This window comes from Hypanus sabinus, chromosome 7 (genome assembly GCF_030144855.1).
Source record: "Hypanus sabinus isolate sHypSab1 chromosome 7, sHypSab1.hap1, whole genome shotgun sequence".
NCBI lineage: Eukaryota > Metazoa > Chordata > Chondrichthyes > Myliobatiformes > Dasyatidae > Hypanus > Hypanus sabinus.
Genome location: NC_082712.1, coordinates 98923774 through 98947651, shown reverse-complemented (window position 1 = coordinate 98947651; position 23878 = coordinate 98923774). Strand labels below are relative to the sequence as shown.

The 23878-nt window shown below is 42.2% G+C and overlaps 1 protein-coding gene across 3 annotated transcripts in view; it reads right to left on the bottom strand.

Annotated features, from left to right (window-relative positions):
* LOC132397043 (E3 ubiquitin-protein ligase RNF167-like) overlaps nucleotides 1-23878 on the bottom strand; it is a 184316-nt gene that overhangs the window by 123560 nt on the left and 36878 nt on the right. For 2 of the 3 annotated variants that reach the window (XM_059975288.1, XM_059975290.1), the window contains 2 exons: nucleotides 12594-12680; nucleotides 9851-9973 (listed from right to left, as the gene is read on the bottom strand). In XM_059975288.1, coding sequence (XP_059831271.1) covers nucleotides 9851-9973; nucleotides 12594-12680 — 210 coding nt within the window. The remainder of the gene's footprint in view (nucleotides 1-9850; nucleotides 9974-12593; nucleotides 12681-23878) is intronic. The other variant, XM_059975289.1, reaches the window with a different exon arrangement.

Genomic DNA, 23878 nt, shown 5'->3' with positions numbered 1-23878 from the left:
ATAAAGAGCAAGGCCATAATGACATAGATTGAGGTCAAGAGTTCACCTTATGGTATAAGGAGACCATTCAGTTCTTTTTTAACAGCAGGGCAGAAGTTGTCCTTGAGCCTGGTGGTTTTGTATCTTCAGTCCAATGGGAACAGAGAGGAGAGAGAATGTCTATGATGACTGGGGAGTTAGATTATGTGTGAAACTAAGGGTTGAAATCAGAGAAAGATGTGTGCACTGGATGGTGCAGTAAATGGAACACAACCCTTTCCGTTCAGATCTCCCCAAGGAAGCAAACCTTTTCAGCTTTTCAGTGCACGAACTTCTGTGAAATGACTTCTGACAAGCTCGACTGATTAAGAGATAATTGTTACAGTCAACAGCAGAACTTTTTGGAAAGTCTTAACCTGATGAAGCAAGGTTAGAATAGTTTCAAGATGGGGAAATTATGTCTGTCAAATTTGTTAGGAATTCTTTATTTATTTGTTTATTTATTCATTGAGATTCTCTGCAGAAAAAGCCCTCCAAGCCACCAGCAATCCCTGATTTAATCCTAGCCTAATCAGAGGACAATTTACAATGACCAGTTAACCAACCAACTGGTATATTTTTTTGACTGTAGGAGGAAACTGGAGCACCTGATGAAACTCACAGTAACAGGCAAAACGTATAAGCTCATTATAGGCAGCAATGGGAATCGAACCCAGGTCGTCTATATTGTATAGCATTGTGCTAACCTCTAGGCTACTCTGCTGCCCCACAATATGTATGGGGAATACTTTTCCCCGAGCGGCGGACCGAGACAGAGAGACAGAGCCTTATACAGTTGGGGAGAAGAGTTTAAAAAAGGAACGTTTTGCGGACTTGGAGCATTAGCGACAGACCAATCAATTCATGATTCATTAGCAGGAGAAAAGTAAAGCAGAGTCAAAGCGGATTGGCCATTGAGTGAGTCGACCAGTGTAGGAGTGGGAACTTGAGAGGCTTTGACTCAAGAGGCTTCGTTGAGGAGGCACATGTAAGTAGCAGATAAGGCTTTAAGTGGTTCAAATGTTTGAATAAAAAGTCACCAGATTACAGTTAACTAAATAAAGTAGGGATGATGCAGGATCAGGTAATGTGCTGTAGCTGCATGATGTGGGAGCTAGCAGACCCCATTGTGGTTCCTGGTGACCACATCTGCAGCAAGCGTTGGCTGCTCAAGGAACTCAAGCTCAAAGTTGATGACCTGGAATCTCAGCTTCAAACACTGCGGCACATCAGGGAAGGGGAAGAGTTACCCGGATTCTCTGTCTCAGGAGGTAGTCACACCCTTAGGTTAGCTGTCTCAAATTGGGTCTGAGGTCAGGGTGTGATGGCAAGTGAGTTGGGTAGTGGGATCCAAGAGACAATGCTGGAGGAGCTTCAGCCCTTGAGCTTGTCCAACAGGTCTGTGATTCTTGCTCCCTGTGTAGATGACAGTGGGGTCTGTAGGAAGGATGAGCAACCTAACTGTGGCACCGTAGTTCAGGGAGCCATTCAAGAGGGGGGAAAGAAGAGAAATGTGCAGGTAATTGGGGATAGCATAGCCAGGGGAATAGACAGAGTTCTCTGTCGTGAGGATAGAGTGTCTTGAAGGTTGTTGCCTGTCTGGTGCCCATGTTAGTGACATCTTACCTAACCTGCAGAGGAATTTGCAGTGGGAGGGGAAAGATCCCGTTGTCGTGGTCCATATGGGTAGAATGAGGAAAGAGGTTCTGCTGAGGGAATTTGAGCAGCTAGGGACCAAATTAAAAAGCAGAACCTAAAAGGTGGTAATCTCTGGATTACTACCTGAGTCATGGCAGATTGGCATAGGGTCAAGAAGATTAGAGAGTTAAATATGTGGCTCAAGGATTGGTGTGGGAGAAGTGGGTTTGAATTGGCACCAGTACTATGGAAGGACAGTGCTGGTCCAATGGGATGGGCTCTACCTGAAACGTAATGGGACCTGGATGCTAGTGAATTGCATAACTAGGGGTGTGGATAGGGCTTTAAACTAAATAGTAGGGAGGTGGGTTCTACACATTGGAGAAGTATGGATAAAGAAAAAGTGGAAAGTGTGGATAATGATAAAGTAAAAGATTAAAAATGAGAGTAAGAGTAAAGAAAAGTCAAGTGCAAACGAAAATTTTTTTTACAAGATTTTAAAGGCACAATGAATGTAAGGGCACTTTATCTGAATGCCCGTTGTATTCGAAATAACTTGTGGCATAAATCAGTACAAAGGGGTGTGAATTAGTGGCTATAACAGAAACATGATTTCAGGGTGGGCAGGATTGGGAATAGATCCAAGGATATCAGGTTATTTAGAAGGATAGGCAGGAAGGTAAGGGAGGTGGTGTGAGATCAGAGTGATAGTGAGAGACAATATAAGATCTAAGGAGCAGAATGTTGAATAGAGATTAGAAATAGCAAAGGGAAAAAAAATCACTGGTGAGAGTTGTCTATCAGCCACCAAAGAATAACATTGCAGTGGCACAGGCAATAAGCAGAGAAAAGTTTGAGGCATGTAAGAATGGAATAGCTGTTATCATGGGCACTTTAACTTGCTCATGGATTGGGTAAATAAAGTTGGTCAAGGTAGTCTTGAGGAGGATTCATGGAATACATCATTGATAGCTTTCTTGAACAGCTTGTTTCTGAACCTACAAGGGAATGTGCTGTCTTAGTTCTGGTCCTGTGAAATGAGACAGGTAAAGTTAGTGATCTTGTAGTTAGGGATCCTCTTCGAAAGAGTCATCACAGTATGATCGAGTCCCTCATACAAATGGAGGATGCAATTGTTCAATCTAAAACCAGTGTATTATGCCTAAACAATAAAGACTACAATGGGATGAGGGAAGATTTGGCTGGTGTAGGCTGGGAACATAACCTATATGGTGGGATGGTTGAGGAACAGTGGAAGACTTTCAAAGAGATTTTTCCAAGGTGCTCAACAAAGTTCAAAGCAAGGACAGTAAGTAGCGAGAGCCAGCCTTGGCTAACTAAGGAAATAAAAGAAGGCATCAAACTAAAAGCTCATGTATACAAGGTCACAAGAGTAGTGGGAAACTGGAAGATAGAGAAAACTTCAAAAAGCAACAAAGAACCACCGAGTGAGCAATAAAGAAAGGGAAGAGAGATTATGAAAGTAAACTAGCACAAACTATAAAAATGGATAGCAAAAGCTTTTATAATTATATAAAGCGGAAAAGGGTGGCTAAAGGGAACACAGGTCTCTTGAAGGACGAGTAGGGAGAATTGATATTGAGTAATAAGGAACTGGCTGAGGCCTTGAATGACTATTTGGCGTCAGTCTTCACGATGGAGAACATGTCTAACATGCCAAAGAGAGACGTTATGGATGAGATGAGAAGTAAGGACCTCAATATAATGGCTATCACTAAAGAGCTAGTACTGAGCAAACTTGTGGGCCTGAAGATAGTTAGGGCCCCTGGTCCTGATGGAATGCCTCCCAGGGTACTGAAGGAAATGGCAGAAGTTATAGCAAGACACTTTGGTGATAATTTACCAAAATTCTCTGGACTCTGAGCAAGTCCCGGTGGACTGGAAGATGCTAAATGTCATGCCACTGTTTAAAAAAGGATGTAGGTAAAAGGTAGGTAACTATTGGCAAGTTAGTTTAACATCTGTATTTGGGAAAACGTTTGAAGTTATCATTAAAGAAAAAATCTGGAAAGAAATGGATTCATCGGGCAGACGCAGCATGGATTCAGCAAAGGCAGGTCCTGTTTGACAAATTTACTGGAGTTCTTTGAGGATATATAAGTGCGGTGGATAGAAGGGAACAGATGGACAAGGATCTACTTGGATTTCCAGAAGGCATTCAACAAGGTGCTGCATAAAAGACTTAACCATAAGTGAAGGATGCATAGAGTTGGGGGATAAAGTATTAACATGGATAGAGGATTCGTTAACTCATGGAAAGCAAAGAGTTGGGATACATGGGTGTTACTCTGGTTAGCAATCAGTGGTGAGTGGTATGCTGCAGAGTTCGGTGCTGGGTCCGCAACTGTTCACAACATACATTAACGAACAGGAAGAGGGGACCAAGTGTAGTGTATCTAAGTTTGCTGATGACACTAAATTGGGTGGAAAAGCAGATTGTGCGAGAGTCTGCAGAGAGATATAGATAGGTTAAGTGAGTGGGCGAGGGTCTGGCTGATGGAGACAATGTTGGTAAATGCGAAGTTATCCACTTTGGCAAGAAAACTGGAAGTGCTTGCGCATGAATCACAAACGGTTGGTTTGCAGGTGCAGCGGGCTATCAAGAAAACCAATGGAATGTTGGCCTTCATTGCTAGAGGGATTGAATTTAAGAGCAAGGAGGATATGCTGCAACTGTACAGGGTACTGGTGAGGTTGCACCTGGAGTACTGCGTGCAGTTCTGGTCTCCTTACTTGAGGAGGAATATACTTGCTTTGGAAGAGGTGCAGAGGAGGTTCACCAGGTTGATTCCAGCAATAAGGAGGTTAGACTATGAGGAGAGATTGTGTCACCTGGAACTGTACTCACTGAAATTCATAAAAATCAGAAGAGATTTGATGGAAATATATAAAATTATGAAAAGGATAGATGAGATAGAGGCAGGAAAGTTGTTTCCACTGATAGGCAAGACTAGAACTAGGGGACATAGCCTCAAGATTTGGGGGAGTAGATTTAGGATGGAGATGAGGAGGAACTACTTTTCCCAGAAAGTGGTGAATCCAATGAAGTGGTGGTGGCTACATCAATAAATATATTTAAGAGAAGTTGGTTAGATTTTTTTCAGTTGGGTAATTAAGGGTTCTGGGAAAAATTCATGTAGGTGGAGATGAGTCCATGGCCAGATTAGCCATGATCTTACTGAATAGCAGAGCAAGCTCGATGGGCCAGATGGTCTACATATTTCCTATGTTCTTATATTTTTTAAAACACGGGGAGTAATGGGCAACACACAAAATACCGGTGGAACACAGCAAGCCATGCAGCATCTAAAGGAAGAAGTACAGTCGATGTTTCGGGCCAAAACCCTTCGTCAGGACTAACTGAAAGAAGAGATAGTAAGAGATTTGAAAGTAGGATGGGGAGGGGGAAATCCAAAATGATAGGAGAAGATGGGGGGGGGGGGGGCGGAATGAAGCTAAGAGCTGGAAAGTTGATTGGCAAAAGCTGGAGAAGGGAAAGGATCATGGGATGGAAGGACTAGGGAGAAAGGAAGGGGGAGAGGAGCACCAGTGGGAGATGGAGAACAGGCAAGGAATGATTGTGAGAGGGACAAAGAGAGAGAAAAAAAAGGGGGGAATTAATTAATAAAGGTTGAGATAAGATGGCGAGGAGGGGCATTAATGGAAGTCAGAGAAATCAATGTTCATGCCATCAGGTTGGAGGCTATCCAGACGAAATATAAGGTGTTGTTCCTCCAACCTGAGTGTGGCCTCATCTTGACAGTAGAGGAGGCCATGGACTGACATATCAGAATGGGAACGGAACATGGAATTAAAATGTGTGGCTACTGGGAGATCCTGCTTTCTCTGGCGGACAGAGCATAGGTGTTCAGCGAAACCAGTCTGCGTCCGGTCTCACCAATATACAGAAGGCCACACCGGTAGCACCAGATGCAGTATATCACACCAGCTGACTCACAAGTGAAGTGCTGTCTCACCTGGGAGGACTGTCTGGGGCCCTGAATGGTGGTGAGGGAGGAAGTGTAAGAGCAGGTGTAGCACTTGTTCCACTTACAAGGATAAGTGCCAGGAGGGAGATTGGTGGGAAGGGATGGGGGGAGGGGGACGTGGACAAGGGAGTCGCATTGGGAACGATCCCTGCGGAAAGCAGAAGGGGGGGAGGGAAAGATGTGCTTGGTAGTGGGATCCCGTTGGAGGTGACGGAAATTATGGAGAATTACACGTTAGACCTGGAGGCTGGTGGGGTGGTAGGTGAGGACAAGGGGAACCCTATCCCTAGTGGGGTGCCAGGAGGATGAGGTGAGAGCAGATGTGTGTGAAATGGGAGAGAAGCGTTTGAGAGCAGAGTTGATGGTGGAGGAAGGGAAGCCCCTTTCTTTAAAAAAGGAAGACATCTCCTTCATCCTGGAATGAAAAGCCTCATCCTGAGAACAGGTGCGGTGGAGATGGAGGAATTGTGAGAAGGGGATGGCATTTTTCCAAGAGACAGGGTGGGAAGAGGAATAGTCCAGGAAGCTGTGAGAGTCCGTGGGCTTATAGTAGACATCAGTAGATAAGCTGTCTCTAGAGATAGAGACTGAAAGATCAAGAAAGGGAGGCAGGTGTCAGAAATGGACCAGGTAAGTTTGAGGGCAGGGTAAAAGTTGGAGGCAAAGTTAATGAAGTCAACACGCTCAGCATCCGTGCAGGAAGCAGCGCCAATGCAGTTATCGATGTAGTGAAGGAAAAGTGGGGGACCAATACCAATATAGGCTCAGAACATGGACTGTTCCACAAAGCCAACAAAAAGGCAGACATAGCTGGGACCCATACGGGTGCCCATGGCTACACCTTTACTTTGGAGGAAGTGGGAGGAGCCAAAGGAGAAATTATTAAGAGTAAGGTGGTAGAGGGGAACTGGTTAGTTCTGGAATCCAAAAAGAAGCGGAGAGCTTTGAGACCTCCCTGGTGGGGGTTGGAGGTATACAGGGACTCCATGGTGAAAATAAGGCGCTGGAGGCCAGGGTGCTTAAAATCATTGAAAAAATTCAAAGCGTTAGAAGTGTCACGAACATAGGTGGGAAGGGATGGAACAAGGGGGGATAAAACGGTGTCGAGATATGCAGAAATGAGTTTGATGGGGCAGGAGCAAGCTGAGACAATGGGTCAACCTGGACAGGCAGGTTGTGGAGTATTGGGTGTCTGGAATCCACTGCCAGGGATGGTGGTACAGAAAGATATGACATTTAAAAAGCTTTTGAATAGGTGATAGAATGTGTGGGAAATGGAAGAATATGGACATTGTGTAGGCAGAAGGGATAAGTTTAGTTTCAAGAGACATCAGCCAGAATGGAAATAAAGAACAATTTGAAAAGCTAACAGTGCTTGAGTGGGCAAATCAGCAGCCTGGATCGTGAGAGATATGCATTTAGAAGCTGTGGTAGTACTGCACACAATCCTCAAGCTCACTTCAGTACAGCATGATGTTAGAACTATGGCAAATTTTAAACCATCTTGTTTGTTAATGGGAATAACGATAACCCTGGAGATAACAGGTCAGTCAGTTTAATATTGGCAGGGGAGTTTTAGAAACAATAATCCAGAGTAACTAACACCCAGTTCTACAAGGGTGGCCTGATCAAGACTCAGCACAGAGTTAAGGTACAACACTGAGCTGATGCTGAGATATGTATACAATACAACTTCAATAGAGCACTAGGCAAGTGGCTTGCCAACAACAATTCAACCCTGCCCTTGGGACAAAGTGACAGCGTATTAAGAGATAAAAATGGTAATTGTGCACTGGCTACTGTTCTGAGTTGGGTGAGAAGACAGAGCACCGCTGCTTATGATGTACATTAGAAATCTGGAGCTGAGCCTATAATCTCAAACTCTGCAAGCCAATGAAAATGAAGGAAACAATGAGGAAGAGAAAGAGAGCAAAAGACCAGGAGGGCATTACAGGCTGGTGCAATGAAATCCTGGATGCAAACGGAGAGAAAGCCAGAGTTAAGTTGTACATGTCTTGGAAATGGACGCCACAGTAACACAGCGGTTAGCATGGTGCTATTACAGCTCAGGGCATTTCGGAGTTCAGATTTTAATTCCAGCGCTGTCTGTAAGGAGTTTGTACATTTGCCCCATGACCTGTGTGGATTTCCTCCAAGTGAGCTGGCTTCTACCCACATTCCAAAGTCATACTGGTTAGTAGATTAATTGGTCATTATAAACTGTCCTGTGATTAGGCTAAGGTTAAATAGGTGGGTAGTTGGATGGTGTGACTCTTTGAGCGTCTTCCGCATTATATCTCCAAATAAAATAAATGGTAGCATAGGTTAACAAAGCAACTAAAATAAAATAATAAATCATACAGTCCATGAAGTTTATGAACAGAGCCACAGATTTCAAAAGAGAGAAAAACTTGCCAGATCTACCTCAAACATTAGTCTGGCTTCAGCCACGGGAATGTGTGTAAATCCAGAACTAGCTTCTGCATAGAAGTCAGAGGGTAGTGGTTGAAGGGACTGATTTGAACTGGAGGTCTGCAATTAGTGGTATTCTGCAGAGATCTGTGCTGGGAGCTCTGCTGTTTGTGGTGTACGAAATGACCTGAATGGGTTAATAATTTTGTGGATGATACCGAGATTGGTGGAGTTGTGGATAGTGTAGAAGACTGGCAAGGAGCACAGCACATAGATATGCACAGTGAAATGGCATATGGAGTTTAACCCAGACAAATTTGAGGTGTTGTACCTTGGTAGGGCAAATGCAAGGAGACAGTACACATAAGAGCAAGATCCAGAGGTCTGAGCAGAGAGATGTTGGGATTCAAATTCATAGCTTCTTGAAAGTGGCTACACAGGTCAATAGGGTGATTAAGAAGCCTTATAGACTGCTTGCTTTTATTAGTCAAGGCAGTGAGTCGTGTCCCCCCCCCCGGTCCAGGCAATGAAAGTCAAGTAAAGTCAGTAAAAGTCAAGACCATATGTTGCAACTTCATGAGACTCTACTTAGGCCACATCTGGAGTCCTGCATACAGTTCTGGTTGTCCCACTATAGGAAGGATGTTAAGGCTTTGGAGAGGGTGCAGAAAGGTTTACCAGGATACTGCCTGGGTTAGAAGGCAGGTGTTATCATAAGAAGTTGGATAAACTTGGGTTGTTTGCTCTGGAGCAACAGAGGCTGAGGGGAGATCTGATAGAGGTTTATAAAGGCATAGATAGAGTAGACTCTGTATCTGTTACCCAGGGTAGAAATGTCTTAATACCAGAGGACATGCATTGAAGGGTAGGTTCAAGGGGGATGTGAAGGGTAAGTTTTTTTACTCAGAGAGTGGTGGACGCCTAGAATGTGGTACCTGGAATGGTGGCAGAGGCAAATACATTAGAAGCATTTAAGAGTTATTTCCATAGGCACCTGAACATGAGAAAGATGGAGGGAAATGGACATTGCATAGCGTAGGTGGGAGGGATTAGTGTTTGGGTGTTTTTGTTTTACTCTTTACTTGGTTCGGCACAAGACTGTTTGCCGAATCACCTGTTCCTTTGCTGTATTGTTCTATGAGAATATATGGGAAAGTGAAAAAAGAAAAGAATGAATTATGATCTCAAGAATAAAGGATTAGAGTTAAATGGGCAAACTTGAATTACTCCCTTTAGATCAGAGAGACAACTCTTAAAAAATAAAAACTAATCAAGAAAATAGCAGGGATTCCCTTTGTTTATTTGGGACACCAGGAGACTGTTCCTATCTAGTGTCAGTTGCATGCACTTACAATGGTAGTTAACCACTGCGCCTTTCTTAGAGCAAACAGTTTTTAAACAACGTATGTTGTGTGTGCTTGTGTTATGCTATCTATTTGGGCCAACAGAGGCTGATTCAAAAAGCAGAAGATGACAGCGTAAATCTGATGAATTCTCTGTTGATAATTATTAGGAACTAATACAATTTTATAGTACTTTGTGGTAGTGTTCTAATTTGTTCTATATTTCAGTTAAATGCATAATTTTTTACTCAGTTAATGGTAGTTTATTTTATACCATTTTAACTATTTCCACAAAACCAGCTAACTGGGAGAGCCACTCAGTACTGGTCCCCATGTGTCATAATTAACCAGATTCCACTGTATTCCAACTACCAGAATATATAGGTTTAATTAGGAAACAGTCTCAATCCAGCTTGATGTGTTATATACCTTGACATCAAAACTGCATCCATATCGGCGAATCACAACAATAAAATCCAAAATGGTGGTGTTTGAAGGAGGTGGGGCGATGGGCTCACAAGCATTCTCTGGCTTTGCAAATACCAAGTATCCCTAGAAGGGGTTAAAAAAAACATTAACTTCACATGGGAAACTTTTATTTCCTAATCAGAAAGCTATTCATGAGAGCGAACCATGTTCACATAATTAAGGGTTAATTTTGAACAGTCCTGTAGCTTCTGATTGGAGGAAGCTCTAGATCTAGTGAACCCAGAGTCCCTGAGTTTCACTGCACTTCGAGTTTTTGTCTGGCTTTCGATAATTCCATTTTACATTGACTAACTCAGGGGTGGGCAAATTTTTTGACTTGTGGGCCACAAAGGGTTCTAAAATTTGACAGGGGGCCGGACCAGGAGCAGATGGACGGAGTGTTTTGGTAATACACCTCATAAGAGAAAATAAAAGTATCATGGGATATGTAGAAAACATGTGCTTTAATTTCAATTGAAAATGAACAAATGCATTACAACAAAATATCTGTCTTTGACACTGAAAATTAAATGAATAAAATACAGCTTTTTTTAATAGTAACAGTTATTATTTTAAAGCACTGAAAATTCTGTTATCCTTCAAGATATTATCATCATCACTCTCCTCCTGACTGTCTTTATTTCAAAAACGGTAGGAGATGCAGGTCTACTTGTCCTGCTCCTTCTTATTCAATTGTCCCCTGTGCCAAAACTCAACAACGACCAGCACAAGGACAGAACAGTGACAGCGCGCCAGTATGCGGAGCGCGTTATTTGATCTGGAGCACATTTTTTATTTTGAGAACGTACGTGCACCTGCGCACTACTCATGTCCATCACTTAACAGAAATGACATGTAACATGTAAGGCTTATTGAAAAAAATATTTTCAAATGCATTTTTTTACATAACACAATGAAGAAACTTATTTTTAATTTCAGTGGGAACAGTGTTGTTGGTCTCCCTTTTTAGCCAGCGCATCAAAGTCTGGATTTAGTTTGGTTGTGGCGATGCTCAGGATGGTTCTGAGGTGTTGGTCAGTTAACTTGGATCTGTGGCTGGCTTTGTTGATGTTCATGACGCTGAACGTCTGTTCACACAAATAGGTCGAGGCGAACAAAGAGTAAAGCGCAAATGTGGAGTAATACGCTGCACCTCAACAAAGGTCAATGTATATAGAGTGCGTCATCTATTGGGAAAACGCCAGAATTGCGGGGAAAAAACATTAACAAGGTTTATTAATATAATTTCATCAAGTTCTGCGGGCCAGATTAAAAAGCTTAACGGGCCGCATATGGCCCCCGGGCCGTAGTTTGCCCATGCCTGGGTTAGCACAACGTTTTACAGTATCAATGACCCAGGATCAATTCCCACCACTGCCTGTTCTCCTGGTCAGCCCATGAGTTTCCTCCAGGTGCTCCAGTTTCCTCCCACATTCCAAAGACGTACCGGTTGTTAGGTTAATTGGTCATTGTAAACTGTCCTGTGATTAGGCTAGGGTTAAACCAGGGGTTGCTGGGCGGTATGGCTCGGAGGGCTGGAAGGGCCTATTCCTCACTGTTTCATCAGCTGAAGTAAGTCAGGTGCAACACCACTTATTATTACTTTCACTTAAAGACAATTAGTAAAGCAATTCTCTTGAAGCATGCAGATACTGATTAGATTTAAACAGCAGTACTTATAAGCCCCAGACTTTCCAAGGTACTTCGGTGTTAACCACAGACTGTTGAAATACACTTCTCTAACAAAGGGAATGCAGTCAATTTACAATGACTGGATAACATAGATTTGGATCGACTGAGATCCAAGTATTAAGCCTTATTCTAAGGAGAATGCACCTGCTCTTTTCTGAACAGTAGGACTATTTTCATTTTGAATTTGCATTAAAAGAAAGGCATCCGCTGCAGTGCAGCAGTCTATTAGCTGCCAAGCTGCTCCAGTGTCTGGAGATGAACCTGAACCCTCCATCTATTATCATTTATTGCATTGTACTGTTAATGCAAAGTTAACAAATTTCACGACATATGCCAGTGACATTAAACCTGATTCTGATCTTGTGATCCAAATGCATGCACTTTACTGTGGGCACCACAGAGCTCAGAGTTCAACTCCAGCACTGTCTGCAAGGAGTTTGCATGTCCACCCCCCGTGAGTCCATGGGATTTCTTTGGGAGCTCCGATCCAAGTAAGGTGCAGGTTAGTAGGTTAATTGGTCATTGTAAATTGTCCTGTGATGAGGCTAGGGTTAAACAGGTGGGTTGCTGGATGGTGTGGCTCATTGGGCTGGAAAGGACTGTTTCATAATTTATATCTAAATAATAAAAGAAAATTAAAATACATCCCATTACAATATTTTCCCACAGTGAATGTGACAGTATGAAACTTTTGAAGTAATCATAAACCAGTATCTCAGTAGTGACCTTAATTGGGAAGGGAAAAAAAAATATTGAAAAAGTCAGGTGATCAAACCGCTCATATTTGCCTTCTGTTCAGAATCAGGCTTATTATCACCAGCATGCGACGAGAAATTTGTTAGCTTTAGCTCAGTCCCTTTTCTATGTTCTGCATAACAGCTTCTTCATTTGATCTTTCCTCTTCACTTATCGTCGGCTATGAAGTGTTTGGGGTGCCTCAAGATAGTGAAGTCACTGTGAAAATACACGCTTGCCCCTTGCATTCCTTTCTTCAGTAAAAGAATAAACCTACCAGCAATCCATCCTTTTGAAGCTCATAGCCAAACATGGATGGGAGGTCATCGAAGATCATGCTGGTGTTGGGGGTGCTGTTGGTGTACTGTGGAAGCAAACATATCCATTATTCCTAACCTTTCATATTATGCTGCTGTTTCTTGTATGAGCACTGGGTAATAAAACTCCATGCAGAGATGACACAGAACAAATACCAGAACAAAGTTCTTACTATTGTGATAACCCAATAGAGTTGATGGATTACAATAAAAGAGGAAACCAAAATACTATAATTTGAAAAAACAGTAAATGAAAAAGTACTCAACAGTGTAGATTAGACAGTTTTTGCTTCAACACACAATTGGAGTTTACATATTCAGGAAAATGCAGGTCTTTTAAAGGAAAAGGACCATTAGACCATTGAATTATTTATTCCCAACCAATATGGGAGGAGTTGTGTAATTTGCACATTGGTTATATTGGACATAGGACTCAATGACAACACTTGGGCAGGTTCATGGATAGAATACAAAATGTAGAGCTCAGGAACAGGCTCTTCAGCCATCAATGTTGGGGCTGAAAACATTACCAATTACATTAGAAAGCAAATGGCCAACTAAACTAATACTTTCTGCCTTCAGATTGTCCATATCCTTCTATTTTCCTCACGTTCAGGTGCCTATCAAAACACTTGTTCAAAGTCTATAATGTATCTGCCTCTACCACCACTCTAGGCAGCACATTCCAGGCACCCACCACTCTGTTTTAAAGAGTTTACTCCTCAAATCTCATTTGAATTTAGCCCCTCTGGTATTAGACATTTCAATCCTGGGAAAAGATATTTTGTACACTATCAGATCTCCCCTCAACCTTATATGGATAGGAAAGGTTTAGAGCAAGGGTTCCCAACCTTGATTAATGGTATTGGTCCATGGTATAAAAAAGGTTGGGAACCCCAAGGGATATGGGCCACACACAGGCAAATGCAACTAGCTCAGGCTAACACCTTGATCAGCATGGACAAGTTCAATCAAATGACCTGTCTCCATGAGACTGTGATTCCATCTTGCCCAATGTAAACTTCCATTACTTTTTTTTGGGTCAATTATAGGATTTACAGAATCAGGTTTAATATCACCTGCATATGTTGTGAAATATGCTGTATTTGTGAAGCCCATAAGACCATTAGATAGAGAAGCAGAATTAGGCTGATCCAAATTTCCTCTCAGACCCAATCTTCCACCTTCTCCCCATATCCCTTCATGCTCTGACTAATCAAGAATCCATCATACTCTGCCTTAAATATACATAAAGACTCAGTCTCCACAGCTGGCTGTGGCAATGAATTCCACAGATTCACCACTCTCTGATTAAAGAAATTCCTCCTCATCTCCTTTCTAAACAGATGCCCCTCAATTCTGAGGCTGCGTCCTCTAGACTTAGACATTCCCACCATAGGAAACAACCTCTCCACCTCCACTCTATCATGGCCTTTCGCCATTTAATAGGTTTCAATGAAGTCACCCCTCATTCTTCTGAATTCCAGTGAGTATAGGCCCAGAAACATCAATTGCTCTTCAATCCTGGAACAATTTTTGTGAACCTCCTTTGAACCCTCTCCAGTTTCAGCACAGCCTTTCTAAGATAAAGGGCCCAAAACTGCTCACAATACTCCAAGTGAGGCCTCACCAGTGCTTTACAAATTCTCAACATTACATCCTTGCTTTTATAATCTAGCCCTCTTGAAATGAATGCTAACATTGCATTTGCCTTCCGCACTACAGACTCAACCCGCAAATTAACTTCTGGGGAATCATGCACAAGGACTCCTTAGTCTCTTTGCACCTCAGTTTTTTGTACTTTCTTTCCACTTAGGAAATAGTCAACCCTTCTATTTCTTCTACCAAAGTGTAGGACCATACACTACCATCGCGTTGCCTGTTCTCCTAACCTGACCAAGCCCTTCTGTAGCCTCTCTACTCCTTCAAAACTACCTGCCCCTCAACCAATCTTTGTATCATCTGCAGACTTTGCAACAAAGCCACCAATTATGTCATCGAAATCACTGACATACAACATAAAAAGAATTAGTCCCAACACAGAACCCTGTAGATCACCACTATTCATTGACAGCCAACCAGAAAAGGCTCCCTTTATTCCACTCTTTGCCTCCTACCAGTCACCCGCTGCTTTATCCATGCTGGAATCATTTCTGTAATACCTTGGGCTTGTAGCTTCATGAAACAATGCTGACTATGGTCTATTTTATCACGTGCCTTCAAGTATCCTGAGTCCTCATCCTTGCTGATCAACTCCAACATCTTCCCAACCACTGAAGTCAGACTAATTAGCCTGTAGTTTCCTTTCTTCTGCCTCTCTCATTTCTTGAAGAGTGGAATGGTATTTACAATTTTCCAGTCTTCCAGAACCATTCCAGAACCCAGAGATTCTTTAAAGATAATTACAATTGCCTCCACAATCTCTTCAGCCACCTCTATTGGAATTCTGGGATGTACCATCTGGTCCAAGTGACTTATCTACCTTCAGACCTTTCAGTTTCCCAAGAACCATCTCTCTAGTTCTGGTAACTTCACACACTTCATGACACTTGACACCTGGACCTTCCACCACAATGTCTTCCACAGTGAAGACTGATGCAAAATACTTATCAGTTTGTCTGCCATTTCCTTGTCCTCCATTGCTACCTCTCCAGCATTACTTTCCAGTGGACCGATAGCCACTCTCACCCCTCTTTTACACTTTATGTATCTGAAGAAACTTCTGGTATCCTCTTTAATATTACTGGCTAGCTTACTTTTGTATTCCATCTTTACCTCCTTAATGACGTTTTTAGTTGTATTCTGTAGGATTTTAAAAGCTTCCCAATCCTCTAACTTCCCACTAATTTTTGCTCTATTATATGCCCTCTCTTTGGCTTTTATATTAGCTTTGACTTCTCCTGTTAGCCATACTGTGTCATCTTTCCTTTAGAATACTTATTTGGGATGTATACAGTTGCAAGAACAAGACTGTGAACCCTTTGCAATTACCTGGGCTTTCTGCATTAATTACTTATAAAATGTGGTCTGATCTTCATCTAAGTCACAATAATAGATAAACACAGACTGCTTAACCTGATAACACACAGAGAATTGCACTTCTAATGTCTTCATTGAACATATTGTTTAATCATTCACAGTCCAGGCTAGTAAACGTGTGTATCTTTGTATTTAATAACTGGTAGAACCTCCTTTAGCAGCCATGACCTCTACCAAATGTTTCCTGCAGCTGCTGATCAGACATGCACAGTAGCGAGCAGGAATTTTAGACCATTCTTCCATATAAACTGTTTCAGTTCATCAATATCTCTGGGGTACCTTGCATAAACAGCCCTCTCCAGGTCATGCCACAGCATCTCTGTTGGGATAAAGTCTGCACTGACTTGGCCATTCTAAACCATGAATTTTCTCCATTTTAAACCACTGTGTTGATTTACTCCTGTTTCAGATCATTGCATCATCCAACTTCAATTAAGGTTCAGGTGACAGACTGCTACCCTGACATTCCCGTCAAGTGATACAATTCTGAATTCATTGTTCCCTCAACTCTCTGTATACACATGACTGTATGGCTAGGCATGGCTCAAATACTATTTACAAATTTGCTGACAATACAACCATTGTTGGTAGAATCTCAGCTGGTGATGACAGGGCGTACAGGAGTGAGATATGCCAACTAGTGGAGTGGTGCCGCAGCAACAACCTGGCATTCAATGTCAGGAAGATGAAAGAGCTGATTATGGACTGCAGGAAGGGTAAGACGAAGGAACACATATGTCATAGAGGGATCAGAAGTAGAGAGTGAGCAGCTTCAAGTTCCTGGGCGTCAAGATCTCTGAGGATCTAACCTGGTCCCAAAATATTGATGTAGTCATAAAGGCTGCAAGACAGGGGCTATACTTTATTAGGAGTTTAAAGAGATTTGGCATGTCAACAAATACACTCAACACTTCTATAGGTGCACCGTGGAGACCATGCTGACAGGCTGCATCACTGTCTGGTATGGAGGGGCTACTGCACAGGACCGAAAGAATTCGCAGAAGGTTGTAAATCTAGTCAGCTCCATCTTGTGCACTAGCCTACAAAGTACCCAGGGCATCTTGAGGGAGTAGTGTCTCAGAAAGGCAGCATCCATTATTAAGGGCCTCTGGCACCCAGGGCATGCCCTTTTCTCACTGTTACCATCAGGTAGGAAATACAGAAGTCTGAAGGCACACATTCAGTGATTCAGGAACAGCTTCTTCCCCTCTGCCATCCGATTCCTAAATGGACATTGAAGCTTTGCACACTACCTCACTTTGTTTAATATACAGTATTTCTGTTTTTGCACATTTTTTGAAACCATTCAATACACATAATTGATTTACTTGTTTATTTATTATGTTTTGTTTTATTTTTCTCTCTGTCTGCTAGATTATGTATTGCATTGAACTGTTGCTGCCGGTGATAATAAACCTGATTCTGATTGCAAGCTGCCCAGGCCCTGAGGCAGCAAAGCAGCCCCAAGCCATAATGCTCCTTCCACCATGCTTCACAGTTGGGATGAGATTTTGGTGTTGGTGTGCAGTGGCCTTTTTCCTCCAAACATAGCTGTGTGCATTTCTGCCAAAAAGTTCCAACTTTTGTTTCATCTGTCCATAGAAGACTGTCCCAGAAGCATTGTGCAACATCCAGGTAGACTTTTACAAACTTGAACCTTGGAGAGCATAGGTTTCCTCCTTGGTGTCCTTCCATGAACACCATTCTTGTTCGTGTTTTTCTTATAGTGGATACTTCAGCAAGTTCCAGATTTCTGCAGGCCCTTTGCTTACGTTTGGATTCTTTCTCATTTCCTTCAGCATTGCATGCTGTGCTCTTACTGTGATTTTTGCAGGACCGCCCACTTCTAAGGAGAGTACCAATGGTACTGAATTTCCTCCATTTGTAGTCTCTGTTACATGTCCACTATAAGAAAAATACTGAATTACAAAGGTGTTCATGGAAGGACACCACAGAGAAAACCCCTGCTCTCCAAAAAAACATTGTTGCGCATGTCAAGTTTGCAAAAGACCACCTGGACAGGTGACACAAAAGTTTAACTTTTTGACAGAAATGCACATCGCTATGTTTGGAAGTAAAAGAGCATTGCACCCCAACACCAAAACCACATCCCAACTGTGAAGCATGGTGAAAGGAGCATCAAGGTTTGGGGCTGCTTTGCTGCCTCAGGGCCTGGCCAGCTTGTAATCATTGAGAGAATAGTGAATTCCAAATTGTATCAAGACTTTTTACAGAAGAATTTCAAGGTAGTGGTCCATAAACTGAAGTTTAATAGAAGTTGGATGATACAACATAACAATGATCTGTAAAACAAAAATAAGTCAACAAAGAAGGTCAACAAGGTTAACAAAGAAGAAAATTCATGTTTTGGGATGGCCAAGTAAGAGTCCAGATGTTAAACCAATTGAGGTGTTGTGGCCTGACCTGAAGAGGGTTGTTCATGTAAAGTATCCCAGAAATATTAATGAACTGAAACAGTTTTATATGGAGGAATGGTCTTTGTCTTTCTAATATTTTTATTAATTTACATAGAATACAGAGTACAAGATAAAATATGTATATCAATACATTATACTACATTGTATATAAAGGCTCCTTACCCTATACTCATATAGATTAATTAATTTGTAACATTGAAATATAGTAATTTTATTATATAAAAAAATCTAACCCACTACCAAGACCGAAGCTGGTTAGTAAAGAGAAAAAGGGAAAAAAAAATTATCATCTGTGCTTTAACAGCAAATCAAAGGTTTTGAAAATAATTCAGAAAAGGTCCCCACAATGTTTGAAAGTCTTGACTAGATTCAGAGATTGAACATCAAAATTTCTCTAAATTTAAACATGACATCTCATCATGTAACCATTGGGCATGAATAGGAGAAATAGCATAAATAGCATCTTTCCATTTAAGCAAGAGCCTCCTTCCAGCCATAAGAGAAATGAAAGCCAAAATGTGCAAGTCTAAAATAATATCCTTTCCTCCAACAATACCAAATAATGTATTCAAAGGATTAGGCTTAAAGTTTACTTTAAAAAGTATCCAGAAAGTTTGAAATATTTCTCTCCAATATTTTCCAAGACTTGAGCATGTCCAAAACACATGAATGAGTGAAGCTTCTCCATTATTACATCTATCACAATATGGAGATATATCTAAATAAAAATGAGACAACTATCCTTGGTCATATGGGCCCTATGGACCACTTTAAATTGTAGGAGAGAGTGGCGGCACATAATGATGAAGTGTTAACCAATTTAAAAATTTGATTCCAAGTTTCCTCAAAATCTGTAAATGTTGATCCCAGAGATTTTTAATTTTATCTAAAGGAACACTTCTCATTCCCAACAGCATATTATAAATATTAGATATAGATCCATTATAAAAAGGTTTCAAATTAAAAATTACATCTAGTAGATTCTTATCAGGACTTTTAGGAAATGTACTTATTTGAGACCATAAGAAATCTCTTATTTGCAGGTATCGAAAAAAATGAGTTTTGGGTAAACTATATTTAGTTGACAGTTGTTCAAACAAAAAGAGACTTCCCTCTACAAGAAAGTCCTGAAAGCATTTAATACCTAATCTATCCCATTCTTTAAAAGCCACATCAATCATAGATGGTTTAAAAAAATAATTAGAAGAAATGGGACTAGAAAGAGAAAATCTCAATAAGTCAAAGTATTTTCGGAATTGTATCCAAATTCTCATCCTCACGCTGGGGCTACACGGCATTGAGGCACGTCCCCTGGGTGGTGGATGGGGGATCCCTCGTGTGAGGGGTGCACCGGATAATATGGAAGAAGGTGCCGCGAATCAACATAGCCTAGGAGAAAGAACTCCGATTCCAAACCCGGGTAGATAGGACTCGTTAGCCTTGGATTGCAGCCTATCTAGGAGAGGGTAAACTCTGATTTCAAACCCGGGCAGGTGGAGCTCGTTAGCATGGAAACGCCATCGCCTAGGGGAAGGTGACCCCGACAGAAAACCCCTGGTCCTCCAGGTTGGGGGTTGTGCAATGGGCTAACAACCTGTTCACGTAAAACAAGCAATTGTTACAGAAACCGTCAAGAGATTGTCAACCACTAACCCAGATCGCGGGAAAAGCAGGGCCCCATTCAGGAGGCTGATGATGCGCTGCAACCAAACCTGTCAGGAAGCTGCAGGGCTGACAACCCTCCTTCACCCGAGGAAAACCATAATGGAGGTTCCAAAGCTGCTCTCACAGAAGAAATCTATCCTAATCGGAACATGGAACGTGACATCGCTTTGGGAGACAGGTAGGTGCGCACAGGCAGTGAAGGAAATGAACCGATACCACCTCACACTCCTGGGCATGTGCGAAGCAAGGTGGAATACTTTTGGTGATACCAAACTGCAGACAGGAGAAACTCTGCTCTATTCCAGCAAAGAAAAAGAGGAAGCCCTGCATGAGGCTGGTATGGCCCTGATGTTGTCCAAAGAAGCAGCTAGAAGTTTGATAGAATGGGAACCAGTGTCTGACCGTCTCATCACTGCCAGGTTCGAGTCCAAATTCCAGAAGGTCTCCATTATCCTGTGCTACGCCCCAACTAACAACGCAGAGGAAGAAGAAAAAGATCTCTTCTACACCCAGCTTCAAGCAGTAGTTGGAAAGGTACCTAAGCAAGATATGTTGATCGTCGTGGGAGATCTGAATGCCAAAGTAGGCAGTGATAACACTGGCAGAGAGAGAGATGGGCCAGAATGGTTTGGGGAATATGAATGAAAATGGAGAACTCCTTACCGACTTCTGTGCCTTCAACGAACTGACCACTGCAGGTACCCTCTTTCCCCACCGACGCTGCCACAAGATAACCTGGGTCTCCCCTGACCATAAAAACAGAGAACCAGATTGATCACGTCATAGTCTGCCAGCACTGGAGAAGTTCATTGCAAGATGTGAGAGCCAAAAGAGGAGCAGATATTGGATCTGACCACCATTTGGTTGTTGCAAAGCTGAAGGTGAAGCTGTCAGCCAAGAAGAAGCAATAGAACATGCGAATAAAGTTTGATGTTAGAAAACTACAGACGGAAGAGAACAAGAAAGATTTCCACATCGCCTTGCAAAACCACTTTGGGGCTCTTCAAAAAGAGGAACAAGATGAGAGAAAAGTGGAACATGCCTGGATTACCTTCAAGCAGGCCACTGTAGGAGCTTGCGAAGAAGTACTGGGAAGACCAACAGTCAACAGTAAACCTTGGATCAGGGACGAGACATGGCAGAAGGTGGAGGAGAGGAAAAAGCTCAAACAGGAGTTGAATCAGGCCAAAACCCGGCAACAGAAACAAATCACCACCAACAGGTACAGCGTGATGGCCAAAGAGGTTGAAGAAACAGCTCAGAAAGGACAAGAGGTCATACTTCAATGAAATAGCAGAGCAAGCAGAAACAGCGGCCAGTAAAGGGGACCTCAAAGCACTCTACATGACAACTAAACTTTTGAGAGGGATGAAAAGCAATTTCAACAGACCTGTTGGGAGACAAAACAGGCAACCTGCTCACTTCTGTTGAAGATCAGCTGGCGAGATGGAAGGAACACTTCCAGAAAGTATTGAATAGACCACCACCACAGAACCCACGTAACCTGGAGCCTGGAGACCCACTCAACATCAATATAGGTGAAATCACCAAGAAATTCGAAAAGCCCTGAAAAGCCTGAAGAACGGCAAGGCTGTTGGAGAAGACAACATTCCTGCAGAAGCATTGAAAGAGGGGTGGAGAGGTTATGGTGGACCATTTACATATACTGCTGAATTTGATATGGAGAACAGGAGAGATCCCATCAGATTGGAAGAAGGGCCTCCTTGTGAAGCTGCCAAAATCTGGATATCTTTCACTGTGTAGCAAGTGGAGGGAGATCATCTTGTTGTCCATTCCTAGCAAAGTTCTCACCAGGGTCATCTTGGAGCGGATGAAAGACGCCATTGACCAGAGACTTGGAGATGAGCAGGCAGGGTTCAGGAAAGAGAGATCATGCATTGACCAGATAGCTACACTTAGAGTCATTGTGGAGCAGACAATAGAATGGCAAGCTCCACTATATTTGTGTTTTATTGATTTTGAGAAGGCATTTGACAGTCTGGACAGAAAGTCAATGTGGAGCATCTTATGGCACTATGGTGTACTGGAAGAGATGGTGAATATCATCAAGCAGCTTTATGATGGCCTCTCATGCAGGGTCATCCACAATGTGAGACTGTCCGAAGAGTTCCTGGTCACTACTGGAGTCAGACAGGGATGCCTGCTGTTACCTCTACTTTTTCTTGTGGTACTCGACTGGGCTACAAGAACAGCCTATGCTGGCTCAGAGAGAGGCATCCAGTGAACGTTAACAGGGAAATTGGAAGACCTGGCATTTGCAGATGATCTCGCTCTTCTCTCATACCGGCTTCAAGATATGCAGAAGAAAGTAGATTCCTTGGAAGAGACCTCACAGTGAGTAGGCCTTAAGATCAGTCAGGAGAAGACCAAAGTTCTACACATTAATAACACACAAGAGGAGCCATTACGGATTGAAGGACAAATAGTTGAAGATGTAGACAAATTCACCTATCTCAGAAGCAAAATCAGTAAATCAGGAGGTACAGATGAGGACATCAGAGCAAGGAACAGAAAAGCCCAACGTGCCTTCACAACCCTGTGACCTGTTTGGAGATCTACGGCCATCTCTGTCAAAACTAAGCTCCGTATATTCAGCTCCAATGTGAAAGCCATCCTGCTAAATGGATCCGAAACATGGAGAATCACTAACACCAGCTGCAACAAGATCCAGACCTTTCTCAACAAATGCCTCTGGCAGATCCTTCGCCTCAAGTGGTACGACAGAGTGTCAAACCTAGACCTATGGAAGAGAGCAAACCAAGAGCCCATTGTATTCCAGATAAGGAGGAGGAAGTGGAGATGGGTTGGCCACACCTTGAGGAAGAGCCAGTCGAATGTCACTCGACAATCACTCGAATGGAATCCAGAAGGGAAGAGAAGAAGAGGTCGCCCAAAGCAAACCTGGAGGTGTAGGCTTTTGGATGAACTGAAAGCCACCGGCCAAACTTGGGAGACTGCAAAAACATCTGCTAGAGATCGCAGGAAGTAGAGGACTTTTGTTGAGGCCCTATACTCCAAATTCTCATAGTGTGTTTAACTACCAGGTTATCAGTTAACTTACTCAGAGACAAAAGAAGTGAGGATTCAAGAGGAGAAATAATAGAAAATTTATTAACAGAGTTAGCTTCTAAAAAAAACCCACATCAGGCAATCCTCATGATTGATGTAATATTGTGGTGACCCACTTTTCAGCGCACTCGAACCGGCTCACAAAAGGGCGCCAGACCTTCTTCACCAGCAAGGGGAAAAGCCCACACGCGAGAAGGGACTGTGAATATGCGTCCCCTTACAGCATTCCCGCCCGGGGAGGGCGGAAATGGGAAGGCTTATAAGCGAGGCCGCGAAATTTGAATAAATCTTTTACACAACTGCAACTCATCGTCTGCGTGTCGTTATTCCAGTGCTGTGTGTAGCACACCACTACAATATAACCAAAATGTAAGATTTCTTATATTAACTGCCCAATAATAAAATCTAAAGTTTGGTAAGGCTAATCCTCCATTCTTTTTATCTTCCTGAAAATGAATTTTATTTAATCTAGAACGCTTATTCTTCCATATATAAGAAAATATAATACAGTCAAGAGAACCAAAAAAAGATTTAGGAATAAAAACAGGCAGTGCCTGAAAAAGATATATAAATTTAGGTAATATATTCATTTTGACAGAGTTAATTCAGTCAATCAGTATTAACAAAAGAGGTGACCAATTTGATAGTATCCTTTTTACGTGATTCAATACAGTAAGGAAGTTTTCTTTAAATAGACACGTATAGTATTTAGTGATTGTTAAACCTAAGGAGGTAAATTGGTTTCTCACAATTTTAAAAGGAAGGTTAGAATTTGTTGGTGTCAAATTATTCAAAGGGAAAAGTTCACTTTTATGTAGGTTTAACTTATAACCTGAGAACTGGCTAAAACAGGAGAGTAAAGAAAGCGCATGGGGTAACGAAGTCTCAACATCAGAAATAAATAGCAGTAGATCATCAGCCTACAGCAAGGCTTGGTGAATAGTGTCTCTTCTTAAAATACCGGTGATATCATTAAATTCTCGAAAGGTATTGGCTAAGGGTTCTAAGGCCAG